General features: G+C 44.6%; 1 protein-coding gene across 1 annotated transcript in view; it reads left to right on the top strand.

Annotated features, from left to right (window-relative positions):
- St6galnac5 (ST6 N-acetylgalactosaminide alpha-2,6-sialyltransferase 5) overlaps positions 1-11894 on the top strand; it is a 173326-nt gene extending 161432 nt beyond the window's left edge. The window contains exon 5 of the mRNA XM_052730208.1: positions 7595-11894. Coding sequence (XP_052586168.1) covers positions 7595-7826 — 232 coding nt within the window. The 3' untranslated portion in view covers positions 7827-11894. The remainder of the gene's footprint in view (positions 1-7594) is intronic.
- The last annotated feature ends 7893 nt before the right edge of the window (positions 11895-19787 follow it).

The raw sequence follows: 19787 nt of genomic DNA, 5'->3' as shown, positions 1-19787 counted from the left end.
TTCATTCCACTCTGCTCTCCAAGCATTTCCTGAGTTTCAGACATGCTGGGTACTATGCCAAACACAGAAGTGTGTCTAGAAAGTTCCCGGGCTCTAGGGGATAGGGAAAGGTGTTTTCAGGCTAGTTTTAAGGAAGCAGACCTTTGTGAAGCAGTATTAGACAAGAAGTATGGCCTAGTGATGATAAATCAGGCCGAGTTCCTGCAACTTTCTTCGGCCTTTCTGGTCATCTCTGCCCTGAGTTAAGGCTGTTTCTTTCCTCTGGGCTGCAGGCTCTATGGTCTACTTTACAGGAAAGTCAAGAATTCTCTAAAGGTCCCTTCATGGGGCAAGGGCAGGGAAAGAATGACTTTGCATCTGCTGTCTCTTCAACGTGAAGACACCATATTTTGAGGTGGAATGTTCTGAACCCTTAAATTGAAGTATCCCTCCCCTGCATTTCCATAATATAATGGAATATCACGACTATTCAGATTACCTGCAAAGTATTTTTAGAAAATAGAACATTGCAAACACCTGATGACATTTATATTGGTGAACAGAACGTGCATGAACCTGTTACCTGCTTAACACTCAGATAAAAGCACACAGAGTGAACACCACTCAGAAGGTCCTCCAGAGAGGTCCTTGGAAGAATTGTAACAGGAAGCAAGCTGTCTCTTACTGCCTGTGGCTGGGGCAGGCAGAAACATGGGGACCATTAATACAGAGACTTCACCTGGGAGACAGAAGTTTAGCCAAGATATAAAACATCCCTTAAGAGTAGTGTGTTCATAGTGAGCTGATGGTGTCCCCATCTTGGCTCTGAAACTTCTTTAGTTTTTCTATGCCTAAGTTTAGCATGTTCCTTACAAGGCCATTGGGAAGATTAAATGTGTTAGTATATGGAGAGTACTGAGGCCTCTGGACTGATATGGTCAAGTCTGGCAACTTGGGTGGTCCCTGAGCAGATTTTGTGCCTAAATCCAGGCACTGAGCTCTACCTGGGGGACACACACTAATCTGTACAGTGGAAGCTTCATGATTACCTGAGAGGGCTGATGGGGATGGAAACAGAGCATGTAAGCTAAGAGTTGAGGTACTTGCAATGTCGATACTGGCTGAGGTGTCCCCTGGGGCTGGGCTGGGTGCCTCAGCCAGTGTCCCCTGGGGCTGGGGTGGATGACTCAGCCATGTCCCCTGGGGCTGGGGTGGGTACCTCAGCCAGTGTCCCCTGGGGCTGGGGTGGGTACCTCAGCCAGTGTCCCCTGGGGCTGGGGTGGGTGCCTCAGCCAGTGTCCCCTGGGGCTGGGGTGGATGCCTCAGCCATGTCCCCTGGGGCTGGGCTGGGTGCCTCAGCCAGTGTCCCCTGGGGCTGGGGTGGGTACCTCAGCCATGTCCCCTGGGGCTGGGGTGGGTACCTCAGCCATGTCCCCTGGGGCTGGGTACCTCAGCCAGTGTCCCCTGGGGCTGAGGTGGATGGCTCAGCCAGTAAAGTACTTACTCGTAATCACGAGGACCAGAGTTGGCGTCTCAGAACCCATGGGGGAAATAGATGCGCTGGCACAAGCTTGCAGTTCCGGGACTGAAGAGCAGAGACAGGAGATGTCTAGGGCTTCCTGACCATCCAGCCTCACTGGCTCGGTGTGCTCCAGGCCAATGAGAGACTGCATCTCCAAAAATAAAGGGAAAGCACCCGAAGAACAACAGCTCAGTTTGTCCTCTGTCCTCCACAAACATGGCAGCACGTGTGTGAACATGTAACATACACACGTGGACACACACAGATGTGGTTGATATTTTGTGCACCCCAATAAATTTATCTGGGGTCAGAGAACAGAACAGCCACTAAATATACATAGAAGCCAGAAAATGGTGGCACATATGCCTTTAATCCCAGCACTTGAGATCTCATGTCTTGCTTGGAAAAGACACACACCTTTAATCTCAGGAAGTGATGGCAGGAAGCAGAAAGGAATATAAGGTGTGAGGACCAGGAACTAGGTCTGTTAAGCTTTTATGCATTTGAGCAGCAGTTCAGCTGAGATTCATTCTGGATGAGGACACAGAGGCTTCCAGTCTGAGGAAACAGGATTGGCTGAGAAGCTGGAGAGGTGAGGTTAGCTGTGGCCTGTTCTGATTCTCTGATCTTTCAGCATTTACCCCAATACCTGGCTCCAGATTTGTTTTCATTAATAAGACCATTTAAGATTCGTGTTACACACAGACACACGGACATGGACACACACACACCGACACACACACACACACACACACGCACGCCCCTTCTCTACCCTGCCTGTATGGGTAGAATAGAAAAGAATATCCTAAGGCATTGGTTTTGTTTGTTTTGAAATACATATAAAAATAAAATATACAGCCTTTATAATATATGTGTTTAAAATAATTTTAGATTTACATAAAAGCTGCCAAAGTAGTGCATAAAGAGCCTATTTGCCCTTCCTCTGACTATTTTGTGCTGAGATTTTGCATAACTGTGGTCTGATTACCAAAACTGAGACATTAACATCAGTGTGCTACTCAATTAAATTCCAGACTTCAGTGAAACCTTATGTGGCTCTGCTAATAGCCTTTATCTCCTCCAAGACCTCTTTCAGGATGTCAGCACCTTACCCAGCCAGCATCAGTCTCTGCAGACCTCTCCTATCTTCCATGACCTTGTCACCTTTGAAGAGTACTGGTCAGTGCTCAGGCACTAGAATTCCCCATGCATCTGATTTATCTGATATTTCCCTGTAATTAGCCTGTTATTCATTCCTGGGGAGGGGACCACAGATGTGATGAGCATCTCCTATCAAACTGTACGTGGCGGTACTATAGTTTATTACTAGTGGTGCTAAGGCAGGATCCTTGGGGACATAAGAAGGGGGAAATGTCCTCTGTCTGGGTATCTGGTTGAAGGTCTGAGTCTTTGCCAGCATCATGGAGCCACCTCATGTGTCTCATCAGGAGAGAAAGGAAAGAAAGGGCTTCTTGAGGGCCTTTTAGGAGAAAACTTGAGAGCCACTAAAATGGTACAAATGGCTCATTCTGGGATCATTAATTGCTTATCTCCCTTGAGGAGCCTCTATCCATGCTTGGGTATGTCTTACTTCCCTGCGCTCTCTTCAGAGCACACACCTCTACTTGAGCATGTGTTACTCTGAGTGCCTCTCCTTCCTTTAATCCTCGTGCTTAAACCTGCATTAAAAATATCATTAATAATATCACCAACTTTGCTTCACTAAACCGATGGGTCCTAGAGTTCCTTCAGCACCACAGTCACAAATCCTAATTTGGCCGGAGCTGAGGTCCCTTTAAGTTACCAAGGAAAGGCCTCAAACTAGAGAGGGCGGAATGTGAACTTGTGTCTCTGTCCTCTCACTGCTGACAATCATTTGATTGGCAGAATTCCTGCTGAATTTACTCATTGTACAGTGACTATTTTTCACAAGGTCATTAACACATATCTTGAGGGAGATACATTAAGACCATGCAGATAACATATTTCTCCCATCTCTTCCCTACCAATGGTTGATTGGCACACTTTGTTTTCAACAATTGCTACACTGTCCTAGGAGTAATTTTGAATCTCCTCCTTTTTTCTATATTTACTAATTGGAATTCTTTTGAAATGACAGGCTACTTCTCCACTGGTTAACTATTTATTCAGTTCCTTATTGCAATCCTCATGGGACTGTAGATATTTATTTTGCCTCATGAGTTAGATTATCCAATATTGCTGATATTTATTTTGATGCCCAACCTTAAAGGCACTCCAAAAACCACTTGTGCTGGGGCCTCTCCGCATGACTTAAACCAGAATCCATGGCAGCAGCATGCTGGTGGTGAGAGTTCCTTAAAGCTTCCATGATAATTCCTTCACCCTCCTCATCTGCTCTCTCTAAAAAGAAAGAGCAAATCAGTCCTCCTTTGGTTGAGACTGTGGAACTTGACTTTAGGAAGTTAAGACAGGCAGGGGAACTTACTCTGGGCCAATCTGCCCCAGCTCAGCCCCAGACATGAAGTCCAGTGCCAAATCCCTTTGAACGCATCTTTGGCATATGGAAATTCACAGACATTGATGGTTTTCATGGGATGAGGAATATGAAGAGGCAAAGGCATGTTGGAGATGCAAAAAAGGCTTATGACCTGAAGCAAAGGAAGACTTTCTGAATGGAAAAGTGGATTGCAGCTGAGGGCAGATTCCCACCCTAGAGGGCAGTTCCTACCCTGTCTCAGCTCTGCATTCCCAAGCCCAGCAAAGGGCTTTTCAGTTCTTTGGACTAAGCGTTAAAATCTGAAAATAACTTTCACTTCCATGAATGGCCACTTGGACACCTCTGAAAGCCTGGTACCCAAATACATAAATCTAATCTCCCTGTAGGTGATCAATATGGAACCCAATAAACTTTCACTCAAAGAGATGGCCCTCCTGGATAAGCAAATTGATCCCCAGCATCCTTTAGCTGACTTCCAATTACCCTCTATTCCTAGATGCTGCATCAATCACATGATATTTTTAGAAAGCTAATTGTTTCTTTAGTAGATTGATGCCAATAAGATGCCTAAAACCTGGGTGAATCACATTGAAAAGCCAAATTGATATGAAAGGAAAGATAACCCCTGTAATAGCATGGCAGATGAGTTTGGCAGCCTTCCCCAGTCATGCTATATGAACCTGCAGAGAAGGATTTCACACACAGAGATGGATTTTGCATGCATACACCTTGTTTTTTTGCTTGCTTGTTTGAGTCTTGATTTTTTTACGCATTGCTGTTGTTTTACATTTGCTTTAGAGAAGGTCCCACTCTATGACCCAGGCCGGCCTGGAACTCACAGCGATCCTCCTGCCTCAGCCTCTAACGTGCTCTGATGACAGGCAGGGTTCACCGTGAAGCTCCTCTGCCCCTTCTTGTTTGTTGTTTATAAGTAGTGGCCGGTTCTGACCTGAATTTTCTCCAACATGAGTCTGCTGTACTGGAAATGCTTTCTACTGAACTTTACGGTATTCCGAGTCTAGGGTAGGCAGTGAAATCTGCAGTGACTGACTGGGCAGGGGAGCAGTCCCTGATCCAAGACAGGCTTAAATTAGAGATGCAGAGGGTTAACCCAGCACAGCATCTGGGCTGGCATGACAGAAATAAATCTCTCTTCCTGGAACAACTTTAACCTAAGAGGAGATGCTGCCTGGAGGTTTACTGTTGTCAGAGGCACAGACTTGACACCTCTCCTGATAAAAGACTTCGATCTCTGACCCCGGGAAGGCTGCTACTCTAAAACTCATCTGAGTATTGATCGCCTTCAAAGGAAAAGAGTGGGAGGGTAGCTAGCAGGAGGAGCATCTTGGGGATAGCGCCTGTCTTAGAGGAGGGCCTTCAGACATCAGGTTTTGAAAGGCCACTGCAAGAGTCTTACTCCACAGCCTGCTCCTTTCCCTAGCAGGAGTGTCCAACCTTGTGACCTTATGACATGCCATTGTGGTCTACACACATGTCAGGCTGTGTTCCCAGCTATCTTGAGGCACACATGGCAGCAGACTGAACATGCCTAGTGGATAAAAACAGCAAAGATTGTCTGGTAGGAGCCTTGATGAAGCTGTCTACTGTTCAAGCTCAGAGGAAGTGGGAGCACTATTCTATAATGGATAATAGTCTAAAACCAGAGCACATTTGTCTCTTTATAACAAGTCTACGCCCCCCCCCCCCACACATGCACATACATATGTCAGAACTGGATCTACTGCCTTGAAGAAATTGATCAAGTATTCTTACCTGAGGCAGAGATGGGGACATAGTGAAAACATAGTAGGACTGTCAGTCTCTCCTGAAGGGACGGAGGAGGGGAGTTGAGAATTTCTGGACCAAGGGACACTAGACACGGGACATATGGTCCACCTACAACAATGGCACTAAAACAGTGTCTGCCTGCTGGCTGTCTTCTTTTTTACCCCATGAAATCAGACTTAGAACCATTAGAGGAGAAAATGTCTGTAGTGGTGTGGTATTCAGCTGCTCACTCCATCCAAGGACAGAAATTCAAACATTGTTTATTACTTCCATAGTAGGCAGAGTCCCCGAAATGAGATAAATTGCTGTCCTCACAGCAGACAATAAATAGGTAAACAACAGCAGTTCCGAGGAGATTAATACGCTAAGGAAATGGACGGGTGGAGTGAAGGGGATAGGAGGTGAGGTACTCAAAGAGTGTCTTAGTCACCGTCCTTTGCTGTGATGAAACACCATGACCAAGGCAGCTTATAACAGAAAGCATTTAATTGGGGGTTTGCTTACAGTTTGGGGGTTAGTCCATGCATGACCATCATGGCAGGGAGCATGGCAATAAGCAGGTAGACATGGTGCTGGAGCAATAGCTGAGAGCATATGTCCTGATCCACAAACAGGAGGCAGAGAGAGTGAGACTGGGCTGGGTATGGGCTTTTGAAACCTTGCCCCAGCCCTCACCCCCAGTGGCACACTCTCTCCAACAAGGCCATACCTCCTAATTCTGAACAGTCCACCAGCTGGGAATCAAACATTCAAATATCTGAGCCCATGGGGTATTCTCAGTCAAACCATCACAAGGAGGATGCATTTGATTTCTAACAGAGAGAAGGACAAACTCGTGAGGAAGATTCCAGACAGGTGGTCATCCTCAAGTGCAAAGACTCTGAGGCAGGGGAAAGGTTGGTTGTAAATGGGGGTGGAGCTTTTCTGTCCCATCCATGTGTTCCCAAATTCCCAGCAGCCACTTCCCAAATCACCACACAGAGGCCTATATTAATTACAAAATGTTTGGCTGTTAGCTCAGGTATATTATTAACTAGCTCTTACATTTAAATTAACCTATTTTTATTAATCTATGTATTGCCACATGGCCGTGGCTTTACCAGTCCTCTGGCATCTTGCTTCTTGGGAGTCTCTCTCAGCTCCATCCCAGTCCTCAGTCTGGTTGTCCCACCTAACTTCCTGCCTGGCTACTGGCTAATGAGTGCTTATCAAACCAGTTCGAGTGACAAATCTTTACAGTGTACAAGAGGATTATTCCACAGCCGTTGGTCCAGCTAACAGTCAGAAAGTTCAGTGTGCCTGAAGTAGAGTGGGCAAGGTTGGAGTGGCTTAGGGAATGACCCCAGAGAGGAGCCAGGCCAGGTACTGTCCTTTAAATCATGCCTCACTGGGAAGACCCTGTGGATACAGAGCGCTGCAGTGGGGAGGCAAACAGACTGGTTTGGTTTTGTTTCCAATGTTCTTGGGCTTTGGAGAGTTTAGTAACAAGTGTGGCAACTAGAAGCATTAGTATAACGATGCACACACACACAGTGCCTATAGCCTGCGGCCTGTGCATCCAACAGCACGTTTCTAAGCTCTCTGATGCTGCACTTGTTTTACAACCTCAAAACCCTCTTTGTTTTCTTATTGCTTCAGCACAAAAAAAAAGCCATCTGCTGAAGTTCATCTGATGAGAAAATATGATTTGTGTCTTTCAGCTTATAAGAATAACATCCTTCTTGAATTGGTCAATGAAAAAGCACATTTTATATTGTGTGTGGTTTGAGTTTTTGTTTTGTTTTGCTCTGTGCTGCTTTAACAGTTATCTCACTTTCCTCCCACAGGGATCCTAAGCACCCTTCAGTACCTTATCATTACTACGAGCCTTCTGGACCCGATGAATGTACAATGTACCTCTCGCATGAGCGAGGACGAAAGGGCAGTCACCACCGTTTCATCACAGAGAAGCGGGTGTTTAAGAACTGGGCACGGACATTCAACATTCACTTTTTTCAACCAGACTGGAAACCAGAATCACCCCCTGTGAATCATGCTGAGGATAAGCCTGTGTTCTGAGGGGTGCACATGCCAGAGAGTAAGGTGTGGTGTCCACACCGTCAGCCATGAGAGAAAGGACTTGAACTCCAGGCAGGGAATGGAAACTGGACAGTGGTGCCCTTCAGCACCATGGACAGAGCCCCACGGCCTGAGACCATTTCAGAATGAACACATCCTAACGAGTGTTGTCTCTTTGACAAGGAAACTGAACCCTCGCTTCAGTAACACTGCCATAGCTAGGAACACTCCAGGGTGGAAGGATTGCCTTCGAACCCGAAGCAGGAGCAGCCCAACACCTTCAATTGCATTTCTTTACAGGCATCCATGTCAAAAGACTTTTTTTTTTTAAATTAGGTTATAACCTAACCTGACCTATAGCTTCGTCATTTGTCAGACTCTGTGTTTTGTAAAAAGCCTGAGCGTACGGACATGTTTCTGAAGAGCACATCTCCAATGATTTTCATAAAGCAAATGTCTGCTATTTATTATTGAAAGTTTTTTAGTGTACTCTAGGCAGTATTTTTATAGATTATGATTATGTGGCAATTTATTCTTCCTGACTCTTTAATCCTGAATGGTGGTTGGAATGGCCTAGAATCAGGCTGATGAGTTACTGCATTCACAATGCTCATTATTAGCTTGAAATCTATATTTGACGGGGAAATGTGTAGCATTGCTTGAACCCCTCGGCTCAGGCAAATTGCTCTTTCATAACAAGAACAGCTATAACATTTTCTAATATACATAAACGTTCAAAAGAATAAAGTTGAAAACCAAAAACTATGTTATTAAAACAAAGAAGATGCTAATGAGAGGAATTTAAAGATACAACAGCTTTATTCAGTAGCAACTGATACAAGTAATTTCTCTTGAAGTTCTGCTTTCCTCTTCTTTAGAATATACCAGAAGATCCCTAGAGTTCCTCTTGCAAATCTAAGGGTATATGAGCCTCTCGATGACCTTTCTGAGGATTAGACACCTGGATTGACATGATTCTGACAGTAGCTGGAAATTTCAAGTCAGGGTGAAATGGTAGGGTCCTCCAGGTAGAAATCAGGTTTCCTCCAGGGTCTCTCTTGTCCAAACTCTATCTCTTGCCTCTCTAAGAAAGTGAGAGAAGGAGCGAGGGGTGGAGGCTTCTAAATGTTCCCTGACTATGAGTACCAAGAGCTGCCCTTTTTAAAGAAGAGATCACAAAGTCATTCCTCAGTTCACAGCTCACTGCCCCATGAACTGTTCTGACCCACTGGCTGCAAGTCTTAGAAGTAATAGGAAGGACTCACTCACTCACTTCATTCAAATCCAAGGTCAATAGGATCACAGATTTTCATTTTAAAAAGTCATGTTGCTCAGAAAAGTAAGACTATACTAGACTTTTCTTTGCATGCTGCCAACGGAGCATTAGTGTATCTAATGATAGATTTGAAGGTAGCTGCTAATGCCATGAGAGAACAGGCATTACTTTACAAACAGGACAGGGCTTGTGATTAAAGGTGTCACACATCACCAGTTCTTTCTCTCTTCTTAATTAGTGATAATGTCCCTTTCCCTTTCATTAAGTAGAACTATTAATTATGCAGAGTACCATTGTGGAGCTGCAAATACAGTCCAGGTATTCAGACAGCAGAAACCAAGTATTATTGTGGCTTGAGTTATTAAAAGTCAGTAAAAAATTGAAATTGCTGTCTAAGGCATAGTGGAATTCACTCTTCAAGTGTCTTCTGAGTTTTTGTAGGAAAATGACTTTATGAACACAAGCCGAAGAGTATGAATTGCACACAACTGATTGACGGGTCACCTTCACAATCCCTTGAAGAGATTATTTGTTGAAATGTAAGTGGTTCCTTTGACAATTCCTGTACTTAGGGAAATTTGGAAAGAAATACCTGCCAGAGTAACTATGTCACCTGACCTACCGTTGCCGCGTCTGAGTAACTTTAGGTTTTGTGGTTTTCTTTTTTTAAAAGGAAAAAAAAAAGGCCCACAAAGAATATCAAGATAAGCCCATCTTTTGTAATTTCCTCCTCTCAAACAGTCAAAAGAATGAGAAGCAACCAAATGCCCAGAATCTTGGCTCTTTCACAGGAAAGTATTGTAAATTCACATGTAGCTACAATGTGTGACTTCATATATTTTTTTCAAAAACATGGTGTAGCTAAGTGTAAGAAATTATCACTTGGGTCATGGTTTTACTGCAGCATTAAAGAACAAGCCGAGAGCTCTGATGGCTTGTGCTGATGGACCTGGCTGTGGGCAATTGAATTCACGTCTTACCACTATCACTTCAGAACTGTCAGACTTAATGCCATCCAACACCATTAAACATAAACTCTGATATAAAAGAGACAAAACCCTGTTTGCAGACTTCATGATTTCAGGCTATTTGAAGCCTCAGTCATACTTGGAATGTTACATACCTTTTGCCTCTCTCCCCAGTGGCATCATCAGCCTCCTCCTGTCTTTTAAGACCACAGTAATATGATGCCACAGCTGGCCGATCCATGGCTTCTGTTATTTCAACACAAGAACATTTGGCAGAGGCCATTACAATAGATAGCCATTATGGGCAAAGATACAGGAATTCACAAACAAAATCAATCACTTCAAATGGCCCATAAAAAGAGGAATCTCACATTTAATATTCTACAGTAAATATTCACCCAAGAAAACGCCCATTAAAAGAACATTAGGAGGTAAATATTCAGTGTGCTGCGTGGGGACTTGGCTGTGATTCCCATTCCCACAAACGGGCTCTAGGGAGCTAAGCCCCGTGCTTTACTCACCCTGCTCTCTACTCCTTAGGGCTCGGCGTAAAAACAGACTGATTCGGGGACACACAGGGCCTGACGGCACTGAGTCCAGAGCTTCATAAAACTAAATGAAAACAAACAGCCCTAAAGGGTGAACTGTGCGGCCCTCGGAATCCTTAGGTTACTACCAGATTTGTGTTCTGGAGACGTGGACCTCTGCCTCCCAGTCCTCCCTGTCTCTGAGCCATCTGAACTACATCAGAACAGACACAGATAATTCCATATCGAAATAAATACTATATTTCAACTTCAAAGGACTATTTAGAAGGTAAATGAATGGTAGGAAGTGAAAGAAAATGTAGAAATTCTGTTAGGATGAAGACAGGGCTGTTTAAATACCTACGTACCTATTTTGTACCTCTCCAGACATTTGCCATGGGTGAGCGACCCTGGGTGAGCGACCCTGGGTGAGCGACCCTGGGACTCCCAGAGGGAGTCCTACCCCGACAGAAGGTCCAAGCCTCTCTCCTGTTCTGCACATTTCACACCCATGGGAGTCCTACCCCAACAGAAGGTCCAAGCCTCTCTCCTGTTCTGCACATTTCACACCCACTAGTCTTTTCCTTCATCCTCCTGCTTCTCTTGAGGCCCCATCTCCTTGCCATCAACCTCTCCAGATCCTTCTGTCTTCTAAAAAACTCCAGTGTTGTGTTGGTGAGATCTTCCTGGGGGCTATTAACTCCAGACCTGTGTAGGAACAGACTCAGTGTAGGGTCTAGAGCAGCAGCATGGTGGGTGCAGGAGTTGACCCCACCACAAGACAACGGTACTGGAGCTATGCCTCCTGGCTGGCCTAGACTGGGAAAGGAAGCAGTTTAAGTCCTAAATGGAGGGTCATCTTGGACAAAGCAGGACAGAATGTCACCCTCTCTGAAGTTTCTCAAAAACAAAAACAAAACCCTAAAAAACTAAAATGCAAAGCCTGAGGAGGTGGGCCAAGAGGAGTTACAGATCGCCCAGGTTTTAGCACACCAGAAGACATCGGAAGTGGAGAGGGTGAGGCTGTTCCGAAGGCTTAGAAGGTGAGAGCTCACTCCCCCACCTACTCAGGGTATTGAAATGTACATGAAAAAACGACTGAGATCCTGTTTTGTACTGTGCCCCAGTATGACATGCTACCTTGACTGTCCTGTGTCTTTCTGTGTGTGTGTCTGTTAGACTAGATTGTAAGCTCCTTGAGGGCAGGGGCTGTCTCTCCTTTGTCTTTGTAGCCCCACACCTAGTACAGTGCCTTGCACACAATAGGCGCTCAATAAATGTCTGTTGTTGATGTTGACCACTTTAATGTTGACCCATTGGATTGATACTTGGACACAAATACATTTTATTGTAAAAGAACAAGCGATTCATTGGGTTGTGAGGTAGATAAATTTCAAGTGGGTTTTACAAGGTCAGTTTCTAAACACACAATGTGTTCAGTCAACAGAGTTGACCTACATTTGGGTAGGACAACCTTGCAGAGTTCATTAGGCTTGCTAATGCTGGCTGGACTGAACACACAGGGAAGGTAAAGTTCAGCGAGCTTTGTGTTTTCCCCGGTAGCAAAGTGCTCTGAGCACAAATTAAATTTAATATTGACAAATGCTACAGCAAATGCAGACAGGCAAAAAAGCAGCAAGGACTCTGACTCCAGTGGCTACAGCATAACAGAGGCTCAAAAGAGGCAAGAAACAGCTCGCCTTCACCTGATGGACTGCTTGGTGAAGTGCTGGGAAAGCCTATCAAAATTAAGGATACACGCACATCCAAAGTTTTATCCCTATTGGGAAGTGAGGGAGAAAGCATGAAAGGTACCCAGGACTCTGCAGTCATTACTGCCAGCTCCTGGAGCCTGTTACTCCTGGCGGCAGGAGAGAGCAAGGCAGTGGAGGCGGTAAAGGTTAGCATCTACCACAGGGCTTCTCTCCAAAGGACAATGTTGTCGCCTTCTTGAGCTTGGGGACACTCCCTGCTCTCACTGCCTGCCCCTCCACATCCTCAATCAATTGTCTCAGTTTCATTTGCTGAAGCTGAGGGAGGGGCTTCAAGACTCTGCATGGAAGGACAGTGCTTGTTCTTGGACCAGAATTAGACATTTCCCCCACATTGGTGCATGGAATTGTTAAGAAAGTCATTCTAACAGGACTTCAAACAGACTCTCAATGGGGGGTGGTGTGAAGAACCTCATGCATGCTGTGCCTCTCTGCCCTGGGAGCACACCTGCTCCCCATGAAGTTACCACTCTGTCCTGGGAGCATGCCTGCTCCCCACGAAGTTACCTTTACATCTCTGGTTCTTTACCGTGAAATTAATTCTTTAGTTTCCAAATCAGGAAATCCACAAGGATAAATCAAAATGTTACACTACACTACTAAATATCTAGTGTGTTTTATACATCATTTATAACACATATCCTGTTTTGCCACAATCCCACCTCTTCCCCCCCCCCCTCATTTTTTTTTCAAATAGGAAAATTGAGAATAATAGGTGGTAAGTTGCTGGCCCTCCAAGCTACTGTTAATGTAAGTTGATCCTTGGCAAGCCTTATTATCCAACTTTGCTATGGGCTTTTCCCTATATTAATGCATTTAGCAATCAAAATAACCCCATATTTTCACTGTTCCCATTTACAGTTGTAAATGCTGAGGCACAAGACACTTGAGTAACTTCTCAAAGCCATAACATTGTTTGCTGGGGAAAGCAGATTAGGAGAAGGCCAGTCTATTTCTGGAGTTTTATCTTTTGTCACCAAGACTTCTTAACAGAAATTTAATCTTATGGGTAATAATTTCTATCAGAGTATTCAATCTGTAGCATTTAATACTCACTAAATAAGCACAGATACGTAAGTTATGGGGCAGGCACACCAGCCCTGAAGCCACCTGCTTGTTCCCCTAGCCTCACAAGTTTCCACATCTCCACTCCATGGCTTTCTAACTCACTCTATTACATATTGATGTGTCTACAAACACTGTGTTGTTTGGCTTCGCACACTCATAAATACACTTCTGCTGTGAGACTTCACAGAGTCTCCTGAAATTTGCTTTTTTTTCCTAAGTGTATTTATTTTCAGCATTATTCAATACCACTGTGTTGCATGCTCGTGGGCCGGGGTTGGGGAGGGTAAAATAGAGCCCTGGAATACACAGAGATGGAGATAAAGGGATCCTGGCTGTGACTTGAGCCAGTGACCAGAAACCTGATGTAGGAGATGGAACTGGAAACCGATTCTCCTCAAGGGGCTCACCTTCCCACAGCAGCTGTCTGTGTGGGGTGGGGAGCAGAGCGGGTGACCTAACTGAGAGCCCTCTCCTAATTGGTCTCTACTTCTCATCTGATTTCTATGAACCAAACTGATCTGAGCCCACCAAAGCCTATAAATAAACCCCAGACACAGCCCTCGTCAGCAGCCCACCAGTGAGCCCCCCCTCTGCTCCCAAGAGCTTTCTCTCTCACTTAATAAACACTCACCTCTTCCCTCTCTCTTTGATGTCAGTGTACCCCATTCTTAGTGGTCACAAGACAGTTTACATTGTACTATATGACGTATTCTTACCTATTCTTCCCAATTATCAGTTGTTACTAACATCTACAACTTATACTTTTTTCGGTGTTTGAACATTCAGTCAGTGGGTACAAACCATCCTCATTATGGTCTTGATTTGCATGTTTCCAATTCCTTATGAGGGTTAACACCTTTATGTTTCCTTTTAGGCGTCCACCTCATCTGACTACTTTTCCAACAAGCTGCTTTGCTTCTTTTTCCTTTTGAAGACTAGTCCTGATGTCGGTATTTGCTCCCAACTGAAACACTCCCTCCTGGAGCAAAGTGAAAGGCTCCGGGGACTCAGGAAATCAGCAAAACATACAAGGCCCAAGTAAAGGAAACTTACAAGGTTCAGAAAATCCTGAAAACTACAAGATTCAAAGTCCCCTGCCCACAGTTATGTAAGCAGTAACAATTGCTGAGCAGAGACTCTCCCACTGGCTAAGCTGCCGTCAAGTCTGGCAGGGAGCTGTAGGCACACTGCTTTCATGAATCACCTGTGCTAGGGTGGGCTTTCTGCTAATAGGGTTTCCCCTGAGGCTCTCAGGCTGCTGTAGTAACCACAGTAAACTCGAATACTCCCAGAGCTAGACTTGAGTGGAATTGTTTCTCTGGTCTGTCATCAGGGCCCTTTCGGGGTGAGTGTCTCCCCATCAGGATATCTTCTGTCCTAGACACTGCTCTTGTTGCTGATTGCATGTGCTGTCACGTGATCTTTCAGTCCGTGGTGTCTCCTGATTAAAATCCTGTTTTCCATCCCACATGATTACAGCACCACCCTGTAGCAGAAATCTTAAAAGTTCTTATTAATAAAACCAAACCCAGTGCTAGTTATTGGGGTGAATGCTGGAAGATCAGAGAAACAGAACAAGCCACAGCTTCCTCACCTCGCCAGTTCCTCAGCTGATCCTGTTTCCTCAGACTGGAAGCTTCTGAGTCCTCATCCAGAATGAATCTCAGCTGAACTGTGCTGCTCGAAAGCCTGAAAGCTTAACTAGCCAAAAGCTTCTAGTTTCTGGTCCTCACACCTTATATACCTTTCTGCTTTCTGACATCACTTCCTGGGATTAAAGGTGTGAGTCACCATGCCTGGATGTTTCCAATGTGGCCTTGAACTCACAGATTTCCAGAGGGATTTCTGCCTCTGGAATGCTAGGATTAAAGGTGTGAGTGCCACCAATTTCTAGCCTCTGTATCCAGTGGCTGTTTTGTTCTCTGACCCCAGATAAGTTTATTAGGGTGCACAATATTTTGGGGAACACAATACCACCACATCACCCCTCTTCTGACAGCCCCCCACTGCTCTTGATTAGTAGTTTCCTGTGTTTTATCTTAACCCTTTCAGAATGTCTGCCACAATTTTTGTATGTAGCTAGAGTTTTCCTGCCTGGCCCACAGTCAGGACAAATCTCTGTCACCCGCCAGTCCCACAGCCTCTCAGACCCAACCAAGTAAACACAGAGACTTATATTGGTTGCAAACTGTATGGCTGTGGCAGGCTTCTTGCTAACTGTTCTTACAGCTTAAATTAATCCATTTCCATTAATCTATACCTTGCCACATGGCTCGTGGCTTACCGGCATCTTCACATGCTGTTTCTCATCATGGCGGCTGGCAGTGTCTCTCTGACTCAGCCTTCCACTTCCCAGCTTTATTCTCCTCCTTGTCCCGCCTACACTTCCTGCCTAGTCAATGGCCAATCAGTGTTTTATTTATTGACTAATCAGCAACACATTTGCCATACAGAACATCGCACAGCACTTCCCCCATTTTTTTTTCAAAAAGGAAGGTTTTAACCTTAACAAAGCAAAATTACATATAATTTGGGAATTTGGGCGTAGCTTCTCTTACTACTTCCTGCTGGAGGGGGACGCTGATACAAAGAAAATTTTAGGATACAAAGAAAATTTTAGGATTATGGAATACAAAGAAAATTTTAGGATTATGGAATAGTCCATGAGGGTGTATTGTCTGAGCCAGTTGCCTTCAAACCATTCTGGATGTTGGATCATCTGGGCCTTGGTGTCATCGGAGACCTTTCAGGGGGTCTTGGCTGGTCAAACCTGATGTATCTTAATCTGGAACAAATCCATAGCCTCTGGCTTTCTGTGGGAACAAAAGAAGAAACTCTTTTCCAAAGCAACATATCCTTATATCCAAATTTTGAAGTCAAGGTACCTTTAGAATATACATTTTGGCATAACTCAACAGCTTTTATAATCAAATGTTTTTCTGCAGTTAAAAATCCCAAAGACAACACAATCCAGATTCTCTGTGTAATATTCATCTTCACATGGCTTATTTTTTATATTAATTTTACTGTCTCTTTAAAGACTTTATTTTTTAAAACTATGTATTTGTTTATATAACTGTATATATCACCTTTTTTGTCTCTTTCAAGCCTATGTATATTTTACACACATTTTAAACTATTACATCTGAATCTGTCTTATTGTGAACCTATTGCTTTAAACTGCAACAGCTGTGGCTGCTGGCTCTGCCCACCTCAGCTTCCCAACATGGCGGTGGTAGTTTACCGCCAGCTCTGGGAGCTATCGTGGGTCTATGCTTTTATCCAAGCAGCGTGTAGCCCAAAAACCTCTTTTTTTGTTTTGTACCTGCAAAGGCTAAATCCACCATGCAGCTTAATGTGCCACTTGCAGAGGCCTCATTCCTGCCATATGGCAGCAGGTCGAGCGCGCACGCTAGGAACCCACAAGTAGCTCAAACGGGCAGCTGCCGCTCATTTGAGAGAGACAATTAGGAAGCTGTTTTTAGCTCCATTTTAGAATCTTTTCTCAGGTTTTAGGTGGAAACTCTTGCCACCACGTTGGACGCCATTTGTAGCTAGAGTTTTCCTGCCTGGCCCACAGTCAGGACAAATCTCTCTTACCTGCCAGTCCCACAGTCTCTCAGACCCAACCAAGTAAACACAGAGACTTATATTGGTTGCAAACTGTATGACTGTGGCAGGCTTCTTGCTAACTGTTCTTACAGCTTAAATTAATCCATTTCCATTAATCTATACCTTGCCACATGGCTCGTGGCTTACCGGCATCTTCACATGCTGTTTCTCATCATGGCGGCTGGCAGTGTCTCTCTGACTCAGCCTTCCACTTCCCAGCTTTATTCTCCTCCTTGTCCCGCCTACACTTCCTGCCTAGTCAATGGCCAATCAGTGTTTTATTTATTGACTAATCAGCAACACATTTGCCATACAGAACATCCCACAGCATTTGTATATGATAAAAAGTCACTGATACCAACTGTTCCAGCCTGTTCCCTGAAAGTTTCATTTCCTCCCATGAGCTGCACTCACATTTCCATAAACATGGGTGTTTGCTTCTGCTCTCTGTAGTCTGGTCAGTGCCAACCCCTTGTCTGACTATGTACAGACGCTGCCCACTCTTAATTATTGCAGCTTTGTCATGAGTCTTGAGTCACTAGGGCACCTACGCTGCCCACTTGCCTTCTCTCTGTGGGATATCCTGCTTGTTCCTTTTTAAAAAGTTGCTAAATCTTACGATTACCCATCAGTAGGCTCACATTGCATGCAAACAGATTGATGGACTATACAGATCTACACACCCAAGGCCAAAGGACAGTACACAGCCATTTCACTGCTTCTCTCCAGATAGTCCTCATCTGGATAACCACTTTGTCAGGAAATTGTGTTTTGCTTGTTTTTAAATTTTATCCATTCGTTTGGCTATTTGTCCCTGTGCTTTTTCCAACCTTGGTCTCAACAATTCTCGCTCATACAAACCCTCCTCTTTCTCACCAATTGGACTCCTGGAGCTCCACCTGGGGCCTGGCTGTGGATCTCTGCATCCGGTTCCCTCAGTCATTGGATGGGGTTTCTAGCATGACAATTAGGGTGTTTGGCCATCCCATCACCAGAGTAGGTCAGTTCGGACTGTTTCTCGACCATTGCCTGTAGTCTATTGTGGGGGTATCTTTGTGGATTTCTGTGGGCCTCTCTAGCACTTTGCTTCTTCCTATTCTCATGTGGTCTTCATTTATCATGGTCTTTTATTCCTTGTTCTCCCTCTCTGTTCTTGATCCAATAGGTGAGGAGCCCCCAACTGGATCAGGCCCTCTGGATAAGTGAGACAGTTGATTAGCTTGATCTGTTTGGGAGGCATCCAGAGAGTGGGACCGGGTCCTGACCTCAGTGCATGAGCTGGCTGTTTGGAACCTGGGGCTTATTCAGGGACACTTGACTCAGCCTGAGAGGAGGGGACTGGACCTGCCTGGACTGAATCTACCAGGTTGAACTCAATCCTCAGGGGAATCTTTGCCCGGGAGGAGATGGGAATGGGGGGTGGGCTGGGGGAAAGGCGTGGGTGTGTGTGTGGAGGGGGGAGAACAAGGGAATCCGTGACTGATATGTAAAATTAAATTAAATTATAAAATAAAAGAAAAAAATTTCATCCAACCATAATCCAATACTATGTACATTTTATTCTTTTTTTTTTTTTTTTTTGAGCTGAGGATCGAACCCAGGGCCTTGTGCTTGCTAGACAAGCTTTCTACCACTGAGCTAAATTCCCAACCCAAATTTTTTTTTTGGTTTTTTGAGACAGGGTTTCTCTGTGTAGCTTTGCACCTTTCCTGGATCTCACGCTGTAGACCAGGCTGGCCTCGAACTCACAAAGATCCTCTGCCTCCCGAGTGCTGGGAGTAAAGGCATGTGCCACCACCACCCGGCCCTATGTACATTTTAATATCTAGCTTATTTTTATCCAAATTATGTTTCTAAGATTTATCCCTGGGGCTGGGGGGATATAGCTCGGTGGTGGGGTGTTTGCCTGGTATGCATGAGGACCAGGGTTCAGTACTCAGTGTCCCACCCCAAAAGATTTATCTCCATTACTGCACATAGTAACATCTCTTTGTCTCACTGCCATATAGTGCACATTACTTTAGAAGCAGTGATTCTAATCTGGGTGTTTACTGTTTACATTTGTTATTAGTGCAGTTATTTAGAATATTCTTATGCTTGTACTTTGATGAACTATTGGTCCGTTTAGGTGGCTATAACAAAACACCATGAGGTGGGTGGCTTACAAACCATGTGTCTCTCATGGGCCTGCAGGTAGGAAGGCCAAGATGAGAGGGGCAGATCATTGGGTTCTGATGAGGACCCCCTTTTGCATGGTGGATGATGTCTTATTCCCAGGTAAAAAGAGGGCAAGAGAGTCCTTTTGGGGTCTCTTTTATAAAGACAATAATCTCACTTATGAAATACCATCTCGGAGTTAGGACTTTAGTATGTGAAATAGTCCATCTATAATGGTTGGCAGAACATTTACTCCTAATGAACACACGTCAGAGAGTAGCATTGCTGTCATCAGACACACCTGTTCCAGGTCTCAACAGATGATGCCAAATGATTTTCTAAAGTGGGTGGACCAATTTACACTCCCACCAGCAATAACTGAGAGCTCCAGTTATTTACTAACACTTTTAGCTCTTCCAAGGCTGTGTAGTGGTGTCTCCCAGTGGCTCTTTAGACATATCTCTGATGCATAACTGAATTGAGCATCCCTTAATGTCCTCATGGAGCTGTTTGCACAGCATCTTTTGTGGTGTTCCTATTCAAAATTTGCCTGATTTTTACTGAGGTGCTTTGCATTTTTT

This window comes from Peromyscus californicus, unplaced genomic scaffold (genome assembly GCF_007827085.1).
Source record: "Peromyscus californicus insignis strain IS unplaced genomic scaffold, ASM782708v3 Scaffold_9__1_contigs__length_137607984, whole genome shotgun sequence".
Taxonomy (NCBI): Eukaryota; Metazoa; Chordata; class Mammalia; order Rodentia; family Cricetidae; genus Peromyscus; species Peromyscus californicus.
This window is presented reverse-complemented; position numbering and strand designations above follow the sequence as displayed.